Consider the following 17,046-nt stretch of genomic DNA (forward strand, 5'->3'; position numbering starts at 1 on the left):
CTTTACATTTTTAGATTTCAGTTTTTATTTTTTGACACATTTAGTATTTTAATGCAGACCAAAGCTGTAGCGTATATTTTTATATATTTGTTACTTGTTCCCATATTATTATGCAATGAATCACTGTGCTCAAAAAGAATTGTTCTGATTTGTCTGTTGCTAAGGGACTACTGGCTTAATTGACAAAACTTACAAATTGGCAAAAAAGTTGCAGTTATTTTAGGTCAAATAGAGTTTCTTGTGTTAAAGATTTGTGAATTGAGCCTAATGTCTATTTATGTTACATAGACAAAACATGTCTTGTCTACCATAGCAAACTAGAGCCATTTCCACTGGGCACAATGATTACAAGAAAACCCCGTAAAGCCATAGGGGAGCAAAAAGTAGGTTTAAAACAAATTGTAAAAAAAAACGTTGCTATGCCTCATATTAGACTATCGAATTTGTTTAAAAGGTTTAGAAATTTGCTGCTAAGTTTCAAAGTAGAGCCAAAATAGTTATTTGAGTTGGATTGAGCTTAGAAGGCTTACAGCCTCTGTTGAGTTTTTTTAGCTGTCTTTGCCCCAGATGGGGAGATTTTGCCCTCTCTCTGTACAAAAGAACATTTTTTCACAGGGCACATACAGCAGCAAATACACATTTTTTTTATAGAATGAAAATTGTTTTAAAAATCTGACAGTGTTTTTATCACTTTCTATAGCTTCCTGTTACAACATGACAGCTAAGAGACCAATAAAAACTTTACAGAAATTTTAATTCTTCCCACCAAAGCCAACAAAAAATATTTTGGTCAGAGTCATGTCATATTCTTAAAACCTTTTGTATAACCAACATAAGTAACAGATATCATCCAATGCTCTAACCTTTAATTTGCGTCTCTGCTTAAGGGTAATTCCATACAGCCAAAACCTGATTTTTTCCCTTTCCTTGTTTTTCCTACCCAGAGTTCCCTTTCACCCCGACTCCTACAGACCGTACGGACCGGAGAGAATCCTCCATGTTCCCAGCAGCAATTATTGGAGGGGCAGTGGGTGGAGCAGTGCTAGTGCTAGCTGTTTCTGTCATCCTGTTTGTGGTGCTTCGAAGAAGACATCACACCTTTAAAGGAGACTACAATACTAAGAAACACATCTATGGAAATGGTTATAGTAAGGCAGGTGTGGCACAGCATCCACCTATGGCACAGAGTTTGCAGTACCCTGAGGATTCCGATGATGAGAAGAAGCCAGGCCCAGTTGGAAGCATTAGCTACGAAGACGAGGAAGATGATGATGGTATAGATGGACGCAAACTCAGCACAAAGTATGATGATGAATCTAAGCGCCCTTATTTCACTGTAGAGGAGGGGGAACGATGTGGCTATGGAGAGGATAGAACTCTAGGGTTCCAATATGAACCTGAAGATCTCCCTGATAATCTGGTCGCCCAGAACGATGGTTCCTACATCTCAAAAAAGGAATGGTACGTGTAAGAGGAATGTGCCAAACAAACTGAAACTTGCAGTTGGACACATGCACATGCCTTTACCCATGAGATGGTAGAAAGACTTTCAGCTGTTGGGAGAAATGATCACATGATGAAAGCAATGTCTTATCTGTTGATATATGAATATAATATCTTTTTTATGCCTCATACCTGCAGGATCATTGGCACCTGCAAAATTCCCACACCCAACTGTTTAAACTTCCAGTCTTCTAGTTCCTTATCATGTTATGTTGTATTATGAACAGGGTGACTAAGTTATAGTGTTTAAGTTCATTTACACAAGTTGACACACACAAAGCATGCTTTTCTTTTCAATGGATTGGAAAACATTATTGTGCAAACTATCCAACTGTACAGTTATCGTCATAATGCGCCTAATAGCATGTAATGTTCATGGCTTTATCAGTATGCCATTGATGCTCGTTACAAGAGCCTACTACTGAACAGAGAAACATAATATGAAGTCTAAAACCACACTTGAGGTACATTCACAAAAACAATAATATCATATTACTAGCATATCAAAGCTTATCACATATAGACACCACTTTTGGTGTATGCATCGCTAACTTGTTGTAAATGAACACAACATAAACTGCCTTCCTTCATTTTTTGCTCTGAAACACTGGAATTTATCGCTGGGTACTTTGTAGCTTTTTTTTATAATTATTTTTTTTCTTTGTGTGTTTTGAGGGGTTGTGTTTTATTCCAGATACAAAGGCTGCTATGCCACCCCACATTGGATCCTGCATGTTGCAGGGTAAGCAAATACCAATGAAGCCGGTGGTTAGTAACAGTGTGTGGACTTCAATGCATCGTTTTTTCTGTCTTGGACGGTGTCGATATTTCCGATCAAGATTCATGTATGTTAACATACTGATATGAAACATTTTCATTGCCTTCTGTTCTTCATGCTTCCATAAACAGCACTGCATCTACCAAAGTGGCAAAATCATTTTATAAAGAAGCATAGATATAGAATACTACAAACAGCTGCTCTGCGGATAATATAAAGAAACCACTGATTGTACGAAAGGTGAAGATTTTTTTGCTTAGGAGCAATTATTTTATTACACTGAGGCATAATGCCAAATTGACTTACTGCTATGTATCTGTAAGATTTTTTGACCCTATGTTTAAGAGAATACAAAATGTAACATTTTGCTGTGCTAAGGGTGAGAGCCTCCAAGTTCAATGACCTGAATGCTTACAAGATTACAAAAGTGCAGATAAAATCCCTCACCTTGGTAAAATGCAAGGGTGAGCAATTTTGTTAGTCAATTTTACCTTTTGTAAGATTTGAAGCTGATGCTCTTAGAAATGTTGTTATTGGTGTTATTGTATTCACAATGGGGACCACAAGATCCAGCATTCATGGACTAGAATTTCTGACACTACTTATCTACTAGTGGTAATGTCCAGCACTTCCACCGGTTTATTTTTTTACTCTATTGTTTGCATTTTTATGTTTATTTCACATAAATCATATGTTACAGGATATTCATTCTGCACTGTGCCTGTACAGAACTATTATTATAGCTACATTTATAAAATGCCAGCAGATATAAAAGGCTGACTGAATGACAAATCCCAAGCACTTTAAAAAAAGGTTTTCAGTTTGTGTTACATGAGGGGCTGTTATTGTGAGTCAGTTTTGTGTGCATGCAAATGAATGCACTTGACTGAACAGATAATAGCATTTTCTTAGAAGGTGAGAACCCTCAATATATTCTGAGCACAGTATTCCTAACGTCTGTGCCTAACACTGTTATATATAAATATATATATATCTATATCTATCAATATATATATATATATATATATATATATATATAGGTAAATTATCTCATCCCCAATGTGTACATCGTAACTCACTATGCAATGCCATCTATTATATGTTGACATATTCTTGGTACATTCTGAACACCTCATACAACACACATCTCATAAGAGATATAGCTTTGTTGTATTTACCATGGTTGTGATGGGTTGCAGGCGGTACTGGGCCCACAAAATTATGGTCCCTCTGAAAGCACAGCTCATGGTCACAGCATTTATCTGAAGACATAACACATTGTTTGATTTACTACAGAAGTAAAAGAATAAAGTCACTTTGCAAAATGTGAATTTTTACTTTGCGAATAGGGTAAAGTGAAAAGAGTGAATTTTTGCTTGCACATGATTTTATGATTGAAGTGAGTACAGCTTTACATTATCATTTGAGGAAGCATAGCAACATTCACTAAGCAAAGTGAATGAAACTATTCTGCCTTAGGTCTTCAAGTCATGTGCAAGCAAAAATCATATTTTTTTCTCTCTGCGTGACTGGGGATTTAAAGGGAGCACAACTTCAACTCATTACCAATCAAAGTAGACATGCTCTACTGCTTTAGTAAATTAACCTCTTTTTAGGCTTGTGGAGCAGTGCAAATGTACATAGAGGACTCCATCATATATCCTTGATGTGCATTAAAGCATATATATATATATATATATATATATATTTATATTTATTTATATATATATATATGACATAACTATGCCTCTTGATGCCCAGATTTAGCCTATTCGTCATCTCCCACATCAAACTATAATAATGTTTTGTAATGACTTCTGTAAAGAATGAACTGTGATCTCCCTGTCCTGCTTGTGATAAAGAAAGGAGAGTATGGCTAATGTCTTTCTTTTAGAGATTTACAAAAGCATGACATTGCCTTGGATGGGTAAAATGAGATGTCTTTGAGTAAGCTGCAGGCTGCATTTAGTGAATAATATTTCTGTGACTGTACTGGTACTTTAATAAATGTTTGGCTACATATGGATGTGTGCAGTCCACTAGTTCAATTGGGTAGTTGTTTCTGTAAGGTTTAAAGACGTGTTTTAAAGTGAACCCGTGCTTTGCCTTTGCATGCTAAACCAACAGGCTTAATTTAAAGCCGTTATATTTGCTTTCCTTTTGCTCATTTGCAACTCCATTCCGTGAGCAAAAAGAAGCAAAGCTAAGGAGATTTGTCCTTTTCCAATTGCCAAGCACTAGCATCATAGCATTGGAGGACGGAGAGTCAGTTACACGACCTAAAAGGTTCACTTTTTTGCTGCCAGGAGGTTTGAGCTGCTGCAGGGGTCAAATTTAAAGAAAACTTGTTTTGCACAAATATATTTTTAACATTGATACTACAGTATAGCAGTATATTAGTCAGGATGTCTTGAAGTAGCACCTAGCCTAGAATAATGGGAGTCATTGGTTAAGAACATAATGTTTTTGTATGTAAGCTAGTAAAAAAAGGCTGTTATGTGATTGGCTAGTAACACTTTAATCCATCAAATAGATTTGAAGATAACAAAAACACTCAGCGCTGCCTTGGATTCATAAGTAAACATGAAACGCTTTTGCCACAAGAAGCCTGACATGTAGTATCATGCAGCTGAACTTTTCCCCGTTGCAGATCTAGAACAGCAGCTTGAAGATGGGCGAGGTTGTTTTTGCAGTCTGTAATTAAAATCAGTTGTTCAATTTGAAACCATTTTTAAGATCAGTGAGAAAAATTTTTAACATATATTGGGCTCTGCCTCAAATCAATTGTTTATGTGTATATATATATATATATATATATATATATATATATATTGTATATATATATATATATATATATATATATATATATATTTTATATATATATATATATATATATATATATAAACAACAAAGCCTAATACAGCAATGTTTTACTGCCTCCCCTTCATACACACAGCCTCTTGTCATGCATAAATATCTCTTCATTGATCTAAACTAAATTAGTAAAGATTACATTACTGGCTACATTGGTAATAGGTAAGGCCTGGGGGCTCAGACAACTAATTTAGAGCCATAAATCCTACAATATTTATAGTCTTATATGATATGTAGACATGTCAAGATCCCAAAAGAGAAATTCATTTTAAAATAATTGAGATTACCATCATTAACAATAACATGCCACAAATTGAAAATTACAAATAATACATTAAATTCAGATAAAAGACCAGGAGCTCAAAAAAGAACTCGAACAGCTCCTAAGATTAACTTAACATTGCATTTTAGGCCAACTGGGCTTTGGCCATTAACTGTATGCTGGATCATAGGTTGGAAAATGCTAAAATGCAATATATTTTATTTTTGATGTATTATATTTTTATGTAGCTACCTACACATGCCAGATTATTGTCACTCAAGACAAGCCATGTTCATCACACGTACAGTTGCCCCCCAAAGTAATTTATTAATCCTCCCGTACCATATGGGTACTTTCCAATGGAAATGAGTGCAGTGGGGTGCCACTTGCTCATCCTCTCCTCTACCCTAAAATAGAAGAGCGCTGTATGTACAGTGCTTGTCCTTTCATCTGTTACTGGAAGCAATCACATAGATAATTTCTAGCTACAGAAGTCTGACGTCCGTCTGATATCTGTGTGGGGTTTAGCTACACTTAATTTCAGATGTCTAATTCATACATTATTGTACATGTTCTTCTCCAGTATAGCAAACAATGAGAGAGAGAACAAGTTCTTTGTTTCTTACGCTAGATTATGCCAACTACTATTTACAGACTTTCCTCTTAAAATGCTGGTCACATTGTAATTAAAAATAATTTAATGTATGCTGCACATATTGCTGTGTGGTTTACCCTCTGTTTCAATGAGTTTTGCTTATTTTATAGATTTTACAGCTCATAAATAACCTGAACGAGACTGTTTTATAGATCTGTTTAAATGGCTACCCAAAAATCAACCCCTCGGTGTCTCTGTTTATATAGTTTGGGTCTCTGGGGAATATCTGATTTCCCAATAATTCACTTAACTGTAAGCCAGAAGCATATCATCTGTGTTACCACAGCAGAATCAATATCAGCATGTTATTGTTTCTGTACATCTATATGACTTTGCTCCCTTTGTTTTACAACACCTTGGGATTTGTGTAATAACAAAGTGGAATCAAATTCAGTAATCTACAGTGGGAGATCCACTGCAAAAACACACAATCTTCATAAATTATTAGGTAAAACGGCCTTCCCAAAAAGACTTTGCTTACCTGCAATGTGTTATCTGTAAGGATGTTCAAGAACTTAAATTATGATAAGGTACTCTAACTATCTAATTATGTGCCTAGGGAATTTATAAAAATAGGAAATCCAGCAGGTGATAAGATGAATGGATTGGGCCCAGATTTACTTAACTTGGCTTCATCATACCTTTATTTAGGTTTTGGAACTGCTGGGTCCACACAAAATATACAATCTGATTTTGATCTGGTTTAAAGTATGATGGCATGATGCACTTATGATTGTAACTGTAATAGCATTTACTAAGCCCCTTTTGAGACTTTTGGTAAACCACAGAGTTGTACTGCATACTCAACAGAGCTCCCAACCTCTCCCATGGGAGGAGTTGGGAACCACATTGTGCTTGGGTTCCTTAGAGGCAACTTGTTTCTTTTGTCCGTGCATTTGCTTTTCCACCTCTGATTCTTAATCAACTTCACCTCACATGTAAGGTCCACACATGCAAACACATTGACTTGTTGTGCTGTTTTTCACACCTGGAGGCATAGCAGCAGTTCCTGGGAGCAGCAATACATATAGTTGTTGACTGCAAGTCTCAAACAGGACTAAAGGACAGTTGTCGCGAAAAACGGAGGAACCCCTGCAGTTATATTACATGCAATTGAAAAGGAAAAATATATTTGGAAGCAGGGAACGGGCTAGAGCTTGCACCCCTTTCAGGATAGTGGAGTCCAATAACAGTGGTTAATGTCACCATATAGCAAATAAACTTCAAAAATAAAGTATAGCATTTTTTTAATGGATAAATATTATTATAGCTTTTTATAAAGTATTTTTTGTAAGCTTGCTATTCCGAACAAGTCTTAGTAGCGTTTCTTGAAAAAAAGGTGTGAAAAAAAGTTCAAAAATCACATTTGCCATAGTCATCTTGATTTTTAACAAAGTAGGAAAGTTTCACACTAACACGCTTTAGACCATTGATTTTTCACACCATTGTCAAAATTAGTAAACTATTAAAAGCCCTTCTGCCAAAACCCAATATTTACATTTTAATGCCTATTGGCCATCCAATACATTGGATTATTACAACACCTTTTTGAACCCACAATTTTCTCACTGCAGTTAAAAATGAATAGCAGGAACTATGTTTGTCTTGACTATATTCTCATTAAAGTTTGCCTTTTGTTCCATTTTAAATATATTTGACTTAGTTGGTTTTCCCACAGTGCTGCTTAAATGGATGAATTTCCAGTGCTTTGAACACCCATTGAACTCTACGTATGTTTCTGTATGTCAAGGGAAGTACTTCATGCAGACTGATTGTGTAGAGCTTTAAGATACATATTGATTTTTCCGTGTTCTCCCCATCATGCAGGTGGTAAAACATATTAAGGGCAAGTCTCATGGGCAGATGAGGTTAACTGCAGCTTACTACAGGTGCTTTTAAATGAGAAATGTCACACCAAGATCTGTAAGTCATGGTGGTAAATTACATTGACACATATCACAGTTTCCCCAGGCAAACTCAATTACTAGTTTGTATCTGTGTATGAAGTGGTCGTTAGAACACTAGCTGTGAAATCTGGATGTCATAAGGTCTGTTAATATACCTTGTATATCTTGAATGGCAGAGATTAATGGATTTCTTTTAACTGATGTGCAAACTGCAGTAACTCATTGTAACCAATTGGCAACTATTTCATTGACAGCAAGTGAAATAAGATTGGTTGCCATGTAATGCTGCTTTTGCATTCCTTATTAAATAAACTGATATTAGATCAGTCCAAAGACTCTTACATGTATCGTCGGCAAATAATGAAACACAATTCTCTATGTTTAAATGTAAACTCCAGGCAGTTATAAGTCACTTATTATTCCATACATACATGCCGACAAGGCATATAGAAGAAGAGAGAACAGAATGAGCAGGGAGATGCCTTTCTGGTGTCCTGCTGTCTATCACTGTCCAGTCAGCATGTCGAGGAGTGGAATGGAGACCTAACAACATCCTTTCTTCAATCCATAATTGTAATAGAGAAAGTGGTATGTGGCAGGACTGTGCAAATCTTTGGACAGGAAGAGCAGAAATACAAATAGTTGTGGAGCCAAAGAGATCCCCTATATGTATTCCATCTGTGTATTTACCTATTTGCCTGGAGTTCAGCTTTAATTCACCTGTACCCATAGCTTTGCTAAATTAATTTATAGAAATCCTGACTAAACAAGTATAAGGCCTTTTCATATTTTATTCTAGGACATTATGCACTGGGACTCTGCAGTCCTCCAATGTTCTAGAACCGCAAGTTCCAAAATGGCTTTCCAGCCATACTTGTATTATTTTAACAATTACATGTGTGTCATACGTTGCTTCTTTTTATACTTACCCATTTGTAAGGTCTTTCCTATATCTTTCAGAAAATGTTTTTTCCATATAGTTTAATAAAACCCTGTGTGTTTCGAGGAGTGTTTCAAAACCATCACAGAATGCTATCTCTGATGCAGCCTTCAGGGACTGCTAACTGCATGAGTGAAGCTGGGAATCAATATGTTCAATCTCCATCATTATAGAACTAGAACTGATTGACATATCTTTTAATGACCTGTGGTTAGCTGTTTCTGAAGCTGCCATACACTTCTCCCATAAATGGAGAAAAGGACGCTGACACGTACAAAGCAGAACTTGGAATTCTAGGCAAACCATTAAATACACGGTAAATGCAGATACATTTATTATTCTAGCCGCATAATAACTTGTGATGTTGGCCAGCATTTATGTGATACACTCACATTCTTAGTATAAAAGGAAAAATAATACATGTGAAATGGATTTCATATCTGCCCAATATTGGCAACATTATTTTCAAATTTAGTCACATTTTAGTGCAGTTTTCCATGATGTGCAAGATGGGCATAATGGTGGCATTGCTTTTATTGTGACTGTCCTGAGGGGCCTAGTTACAGAAACATTGTCCTCTTATTAAACACACTTGACACCCAACATGTTGGCACAAAAAGACAATTCTGATAAAGTTGGGGCAGACAACCAATAATTCTTAGAACATTCAGGCATCAATGACAATTCATGGGTAATGAAATGGCATAGGTAACAAATGGGTAACTGTGACTGTAATAGTTAAAAAAAAAAAATCTCTAGCATTTAGAAACCATTAAAAGCCAATTTCTTGCATAAGACAGCCTTAACTTTTTCTTTCCACATACATAACAACTATTTGCCAAAATATCAGCAGAGCCAAAAATACCAATCTTTTCTCATCTCAAGTCAGAACGAATATTTTACTACTTTCTGGTTCAGCATTTCATCCTTATTGAACTAAGGGGGGTAATGTTGATCCACTTTTCATGGAGACTCGAGGTGGATACATAACATAGGAACCTACATTTCTAAACCAGAAAGATAAAGTGCTTGATTAACAAGTAAGTGTGTCACCTCTGTGGTTGTGCAGTCTAGACAACTTGTGTAAATCATATGATTGGCTTTACATAATTGCAGACCCTTCCTAGGAGGCTCACTTAAGTCTGATACAAATGTTCATGTAGAGAGATGTCCTAAACTTTTTCAGATCACTCAATCATCTTTAAACCCCAAGTACCCTTAAAGCTTAACTCTAGTCAGCATAAAAAAAAGTGGACACCCATGCTTTGCAGGAGTGAAAAGCTGTTTAGTCTAGGAGGTAATGAATTGGATGAAATACTTGCCTTACACCTTGTTCCCTGAGCAGCCGGCACATTTATCTGCTCCCTGATGATCCCATAATGTGAGCAGGCCCTCTGCACTCTTACACAGCGGTTGTATGACAAGGAGCAACTCTGTAGGTGTTAGGGTATTTCCCCCTATTCATGACCCCCTAGAAAAAAAAACTAATTACGCTTGCTGTGTGGGAAAGGCCCAATGCATCCAATAATTATTCGGCAGACTATAAGTTCAATTTCATGAGAAATTGTATCCCCAGCTTTCTGGACATAGAAAAGACAGGTCTACGTACACAATAAACATGTACCGATGATTCTATTTAAAAGTTTTGAAATGGCCTGTGTTGATAGCTTGCATTTCACTTGCTTTTGAGATGGGTTTTAGAAGTTTGTTTATTGACAGTGACTTATAGACTTTTTCTAAGCTGCATCAAGCTGCTTTATTTGCTTTTCCATTCCCATTGGCTTGTATGGGGTGAGAAACAATACAAATAGCCAAAAAACTATAGCCCAATGACACAGGCCAGGTTCATGTTTTTTGCAACATACCATTTTGAATCAAGTGACACATTTATATATATATAGTAGAACATTAGAAGTGCATACAATGTCTTGGTACAGCTTTGATAATGATCATTCTATACTCTGCTGTTGTTAAAGGAACCACTGGTGTTGGCAAAACTTCAAAATGTTTTTGTGGCCATATTGGCAGTGATATATTCTGTACTCATGCATGGCTCCTTCTTATTTGTAGCTGTTCAGAATAACATAACATCAGAGAAGATTTCTCCTAGAATCTTCCTTCTTTGTTTTTTTTCACCAACACAAATTTATCTTGTCCTCTGTCTACATTAAAGAACAATGGAAAGAGCTGCAAGCAGCACATCTGTTAGTGCAGGCTGAAAGCAAAGTAAAATGAATCATTTTAACCATTTTAGGTATTTGTTTTTAACAAGATTCTTTACCAAGAAATTATATTGTTGAGGCAAATTTTTTGGAGTAGGTCGGTATTTTACCAGCCTGTTTGTAAATCTAGAAACTGTTACAAATATAAATAATCGAGAAAAGTGTAAAAATGAATTTATCTAGAATGTGTCTGTTGTGTCTTTTGAAGTTCTTTTTGAGGGAGCTATGTCATTTTCACTCTCCTTTTCAACATAAATCACATCAAACAGTATTTCACTGACGCTGAGATCTGTTTAAATCACAGAGCTTACAAGCTGTAATGTTCACAATAGAAAAACCTCTGCTCACTTTATATAACCAATCACAATTTAGGGAAATTAAACAAACAGTATTTCTAACACTTAATTGGTTGGTTCAAACAAACATGGCTTTGCCTCATTAGACCAAGAGTCCTATTTAACTAGTTTTTATTATTTGCCTGTCCTAAAGTGTAGCAAAACTCCAGAAAACATTTTTTTTACAAGATCAGAAAGTTTTTCTGTACTTGCCAAACTGTCTTAAGTTTAAAAAAAGAAAACAAATGCAACAACCACGTTCGGTATTAAATGTTTCTTTTTGGGTTTAGATGGGCTCTGTGAATATCCTTTTCATAAATTTAACTTATGGTCCAATCAGTTATGATGCTACAGATTTGCTTTCTGTTCTCTTGTTTTTCCAATAATTATCTTGAACATCTGCAATGAGTCGGTGATTCACCATATTTGCAAGTCAATGTTTTTGAAGCGGTTTTGGTGAACCTATTGGCCTTATTTATTATATAAGGGAATGTCTTGTTCTTTGGTAGACTTGGTGAATGAGTTTTAATTTAGCATCATATCTGTATTGGTATAAATGATAACTTCAAGGGAAACTAAAGTAATTTTGGATCAACTGTTTTTTTATCTCATCTTTTATTTGGTGATTGTATGTATGGATATCTGTGTACAGTCTTTATTTTACCAAGTTTTGATCACCAGTAACTCTTGCCAACTCTTTTTTGACATTTTTAACAGATTGCTTTGTAGCATATTTAATGTTTAATAAATTAATTTTAAAAATTCAGAAAAGGTAAAGTACAGCATAGCATAGGGGGAAAATATTTTTTTACATAAAGGACCTCTAAGGTGTTTATTAATATATATGGCTCTTTATTACATTTCAGGTGTATCCAAAATTATTGTTTCTTTTGACATCCGCCTCATCCAGCCTTGGTTTAATAAAAAATGGATCCCCCTCTTTCTATACTATCATCTGTACTGTTTATGACCACCAAGCTGACTCTTCTGTCCTGACCACCTAAATCACTGTTCTATGGATCCATCTGGAAAGTCATAATTTGATTGGTGAAGGCCTACCTAGTATAATATAAACAAAATAAATGGATCCATTTTTAAAGAAATAAAGAATGTTCATTATGTAAACTGAATCCTGATTAAGTAAATTATGTTTCCTTCCCAATCACATGCATGGGAAATAAAAAAATTTGATAATAACTTGCTCATAATTGAAGGTAGATTCAATGCATTCATTCAAGGTAAAAAAAAAGGGTAAATTCCCGACTCCTTTAGTAAATTCACCCCATAGTATTCACTGTGGCTTACATCCTTTGTGCAAACCCCACAATCATACTGAATCCAGGTGAGCTCACTGCTTCATTGAGTTTGGCAACGTGAAATGTGAATATATTCTGATTTGGTACATTCTATTTCAGCCCTGTAAAGTGTTGATTTCATTCTGTCATTGGTACATGTTGTATCCTTTCTTTGTATATATTACTAGCTCGATGACAATTTTGTTCAGCACATCTTGAATGAAGGTGTACATGCTTTTCATAGAACTGTACACATGTATGAAATCATTTCTTCCATCAGAATCCTCTCCGGTTTTATTGTGAGGTCTGGGAGGAGCTCCACAGCAGCTTTGTGAATTTTGTGCTGTAATTTTGTAAAGGCATGGCACTTTCATTTGATCTCTGTATTTTTGTTTGACGGTTATCTTTTTTCTGTAATGTGTGTTCGGTTGAGGGTGGCAAATCCCAATTTAGGACTTTGGGAGGGTTCTATTTTTTGTCTTGTACACATTTAATGGTTAAAAGAAATGTGATGTACATTTTATAAAATAAAGTTCTGTAAAATAATAGACTTTCATCACAGGTTAAACCCTGTGGTGCCGCTGTATTTCTTGCTGGAACAGCAATGTCCTTCTGATGTTTTTTAAACTTTTTTTTCTTATTTCCCTTTTAAATGATGTGTCTCAAGTCTCTGAATCTCATTTGTATGGATGTTTAGGTTTTTTTAGCCTCTCTGACGGAATCATGCTGTGTTCTGTAGTGCACTGCTGCATAGACCCTCAGGGGGTTGATTTACTAAAAGAACAGAGACTCTGCAAAATGAATGTTCTCTTAGCTTAGTGAATACGGTGAAGATGTGCTCACTTCAATCATCCAATCACTCACAAGTGAAAATTCTTTACCTTATTTACTTATCTAATAGTCTTTGTTCTTTTAGTAAATAAACTGGTCAGAGCATTTTACATTAAAGTGCACCTGTGCCAGGACTTTGGACATTAAAGGTTTTTTTCACACAATCTTAACAAGCAGTAAAATAATGCTATCAAAAATTCCCAAGGATCAGAACAAAAACTTTAAAGCCCAGTTTTCATTAATTGCTAACAGCTCACAGCAGGTCAGTGTCTACATTAGAGGACTGTCAGGTTGCCAAAAATCATACTTCATAGAAAGTAAATAGGATTGGAGTTGTGATTTCAGTACATTAAGCCTCTTTCAGTGTAAAGTTAGAGTGCAGTTCTTACTCCAAAAGAGGTAGCACATAGCCAGAAAAGTCTTGTCACTTTTCGAAATCACCTGGCAGCACCGCATTCAACCACAATGGCAGACACGTGCAAACAGGTGTACAAAAATACTTCCCAACCACTCCTATTTAACTGAATGGTTTAGCATGCACTTGAGCCTACAGTAGAACGTTAACATTAATTTGCATGCCTTAAATGGCTGTACAAAATTAATTTTAAAGATGAATTTTACCATAATGGCTATAACTACAGACATGATGTTAGTTTTCAAGTTCTTTCATTGCTTGTTCAGAATTTGTAGATATTTTATTGTGGTACAGCCTTTGAAACAGACGTTCGTCATGCATTTTAAATGGATTTGCTAAACAAGTAGAGTATTTGATGGCTTCAGGAATACTTTAAGTCAGTGGTCGCCAACCTTTCGGACCTCACAGACCACTAAATCCATGGAATCCGGACCGTGCATGGGTGGGGAACCGTGTGTCACTCAAAGGGGAAGAAACTTCCCCCAGAGTGGCGTGACCCATGACGCCAGAACCTGCCCACTCTCCCATCGTAGGCTCAGACCTGCTTGCTAAACATCCTGGGGGGACAAAAGTTGTGTCCACAGCCCTGCGCTACTGTCCCCCCAGGATGTTTAGCAAGGAGGTCTGAGCCTGCGATGGGAAAGTGGGCGGGTTGTGTCCATATGGGGGACAGAGCGGTTGGTGACCGCTGCTTTAAGTTACGAGTGCTTGTGCTAAAGCTTACAAAGTACAATCCCAGACATCACAGCCATAAAATTCATAAAGACTACATAAAATATTCACACAAGGAGGCAACACTATCTTTGTATATTTACAGATAGAAACTGTACATTATTAGATTCTACAACTTATTGTTAGCTAAACCAACAAGTTTTTAATACTCTGGCAGCCTGAATTTATTAAAATGTTTCTCATTGGTATTATCAGGGTTACAATGAAACATTTCTCCAGTACATGGAAATTAAAGATTTTTCTTCTGATCTCTAAGTACATAAGGATATTAAAGTAGACCTTCTACTAAAATTAAAGGTATGCTTACAGTCTTTGGGTTCCTCCTTCTTCCTAAATCATCTATTCTAAATTGGTGAAAAATGTGAAAAATGTTCTCATAAAAAGTAAGAATTATACTTACATGGCATTGTCCTTCCAAGAAGACTTCTTCTTCACCTAGGCACCATGGATGGAAGACAGTGAGTGAGTTAAGTGTAATTCTTTTTTTTCCATCAACTTTGATTAGGGGATGTGGTAAGAGAGAGGGCACAGAGAGTAGAAGCGGACGTTCCATTTTAAATAATATATTTACTTTTTTCCCATGCTTATTGGGGTTTGTTTCTTTACAGATCAGTAGACATGGTCCTTCTGCAGATGAAACACATTTTCTATCTTTATTGAAGCTTGTGTGAACAAATCTAATTTTCTCAGTTTTCATTAAAAAAGAACTTACAAGTAATTTTTCAATCCTTGAACTGGACTTAGTTCAAGGAGATTCTTCTTTAATAAATCACCCCACATTCTCCTGTGGCATATGACAAAAGATGACCATGGGCTGATGAAAGCTTTGCAGCCTTTATGATGTAGGTCACCGAGCATTATGATGGGTATCACAGGGTCATTTGTCACTGCACTGTCAGTATATTCTACAGATGTTCTCAGCCATAGTAGCATATTTTGTGTCAGTTCTCCATGTACCCACAGAATAGTTAGGGTTATCCCCATTTTAAACCTCTGCATGGCTTGTTTGATGAATATCAAAAGTAGTGCTGCTTATAATTGGCCATAACGGATTTAAATAGCTTGAAATTTTAACATGATCTAAATGACCAATCAAAATTAATAGTTTAATTATCATGCATTCAGATACTGAACATTAAATTGCTCCATACATTATCTTAGTCAAAAGCCCAATTGAAGACATCATAAACTTAAGTACCAAAAGATTGCCCCCAGCAGCCAATCATATTCTAGCAGTTTTTTTCAGCAGGTAAGAAACAACTGAATTTGTTATTGTTATATGATCTCTGCATTTCACAATTCTGTTCCATGGGCTTTTATCTAGTGAATCCCATTCCCTGATCTTCTTAAATGAAGTTTCAAAGATGAAACTTTAGTCGTTTTAAAGGATTGTGAAATGTTAGTGGAAAAACTTGTTTGTAAAATGAAACAACATAATTGCTGTGAAACTCAATGCATTTCTGTTAAAGGAGTCAACAGAGAAGCGTTTATCCATAGAAAAGAGGACTAATGCATAAGAGGACTATGGGTCACTTAGTAACATAACACCAAAGCACATACAGCAATCAATAACGGCTCCTTGTCTGCAGAAAGTAAAAAAGAAACTTATCAACACAACACAAATGTTTCTTTTAAAAACCCCACAAATATATAAACTTCACTGAACACACAGGGACCTGCTTAGAAAGATGAGAGGTTATAGAGAGGTCTTCTTGACTTGGTCATCCATGGTTTGTACTACGAGAACTACGAGTACTACACAGTAGGACTGTAGTAAAAAAATTTTGAATGCCTTTTAAAGATGGGTAGCCCATTCCTATCAACAGGCCTTCTACAGGTGATCCAAGTGCAGCCAGCCAGCCAGGGGCAAGCCATAGCAGTGTACATCTAGAGATGACTTTTTAAGGGCCAGCTCAGACTGGCAGTGAGGTTATGGTGCAGTTAGCACATGTTCACACCCCTGAGGGGCCCAAGGAGAAATATTATGGTTGCTGGTGAGCTGTTCAGTACAGTCTGTTGTAAAACATTGAAATGATGGTTCTTTAAGAACAGCGGTGTGGGAATCTAACAAGGTACCAGCTTCTGGAAGCCCCATGGAGTCTGCTGTTCCCACCACCACTCTAAAGAAGCCCTTAAGTTAAGTACTTACACAACCAATATTTATCAGACATAATATAATTATATACTTCTAGGGGGTGAAGAGTTTAAGGATATTTCATTTTTGGATACATTAAAATACAGTTGGAACAATTGCTTTAGTTCGGCTTTAACAATGGCGTTTCAATTCTCTGTGGGAA

At 36.1% G+C, this 17,046-nt stretch overlaps 1 protein-coding gene across 6 annotated transcripts in view; it reads left to right on the forward strand.

Moving 5' to 3' along the window:
• The window catches only part of NECTIN1 (nectin cell adhesion molecule 1), a 147,534-nt gene that overhangs the window by 72,245 nt on the left and 58,243 nt on the right, over positions 1-17,046 (forward strand). Inside the window, exon 6 of one of the 6 annotated variants that reach the window (XM_072426946.1) lies at positions 945-5,135. The exons of the other annotated variants lie outside the window; for them this stretch is intronic. Within the exon in view, the coding sequence (XP_072283047.1) occupies positions 945-1,471 (527 nt within the window). The 3' untranslated portion in view covers positions 1,472-5,135. Of the gene's footprint in view, positions 1-944; positions 5,136-17,046 lie in introns of those variants that run through there. 6 annotated transcript variants of the gene reach the window in all.

Source organism: Pyxicephalus adspersus, chromosome 11, assembly GCF_032062135.1.
Source record: "Pyxicephalus adspersus chromosome 11, UCB_Pads_2.0, whole genome shotgun sequence".
In the NCBI taxonomy this organism is placed as follows: domain Eukaryota; kingdom Metazoa; phylum Chordata; class Amphibia; order Anura; family Pyxicephalidae; genus Pyxicephalus; species Pyxicephalus adspersus.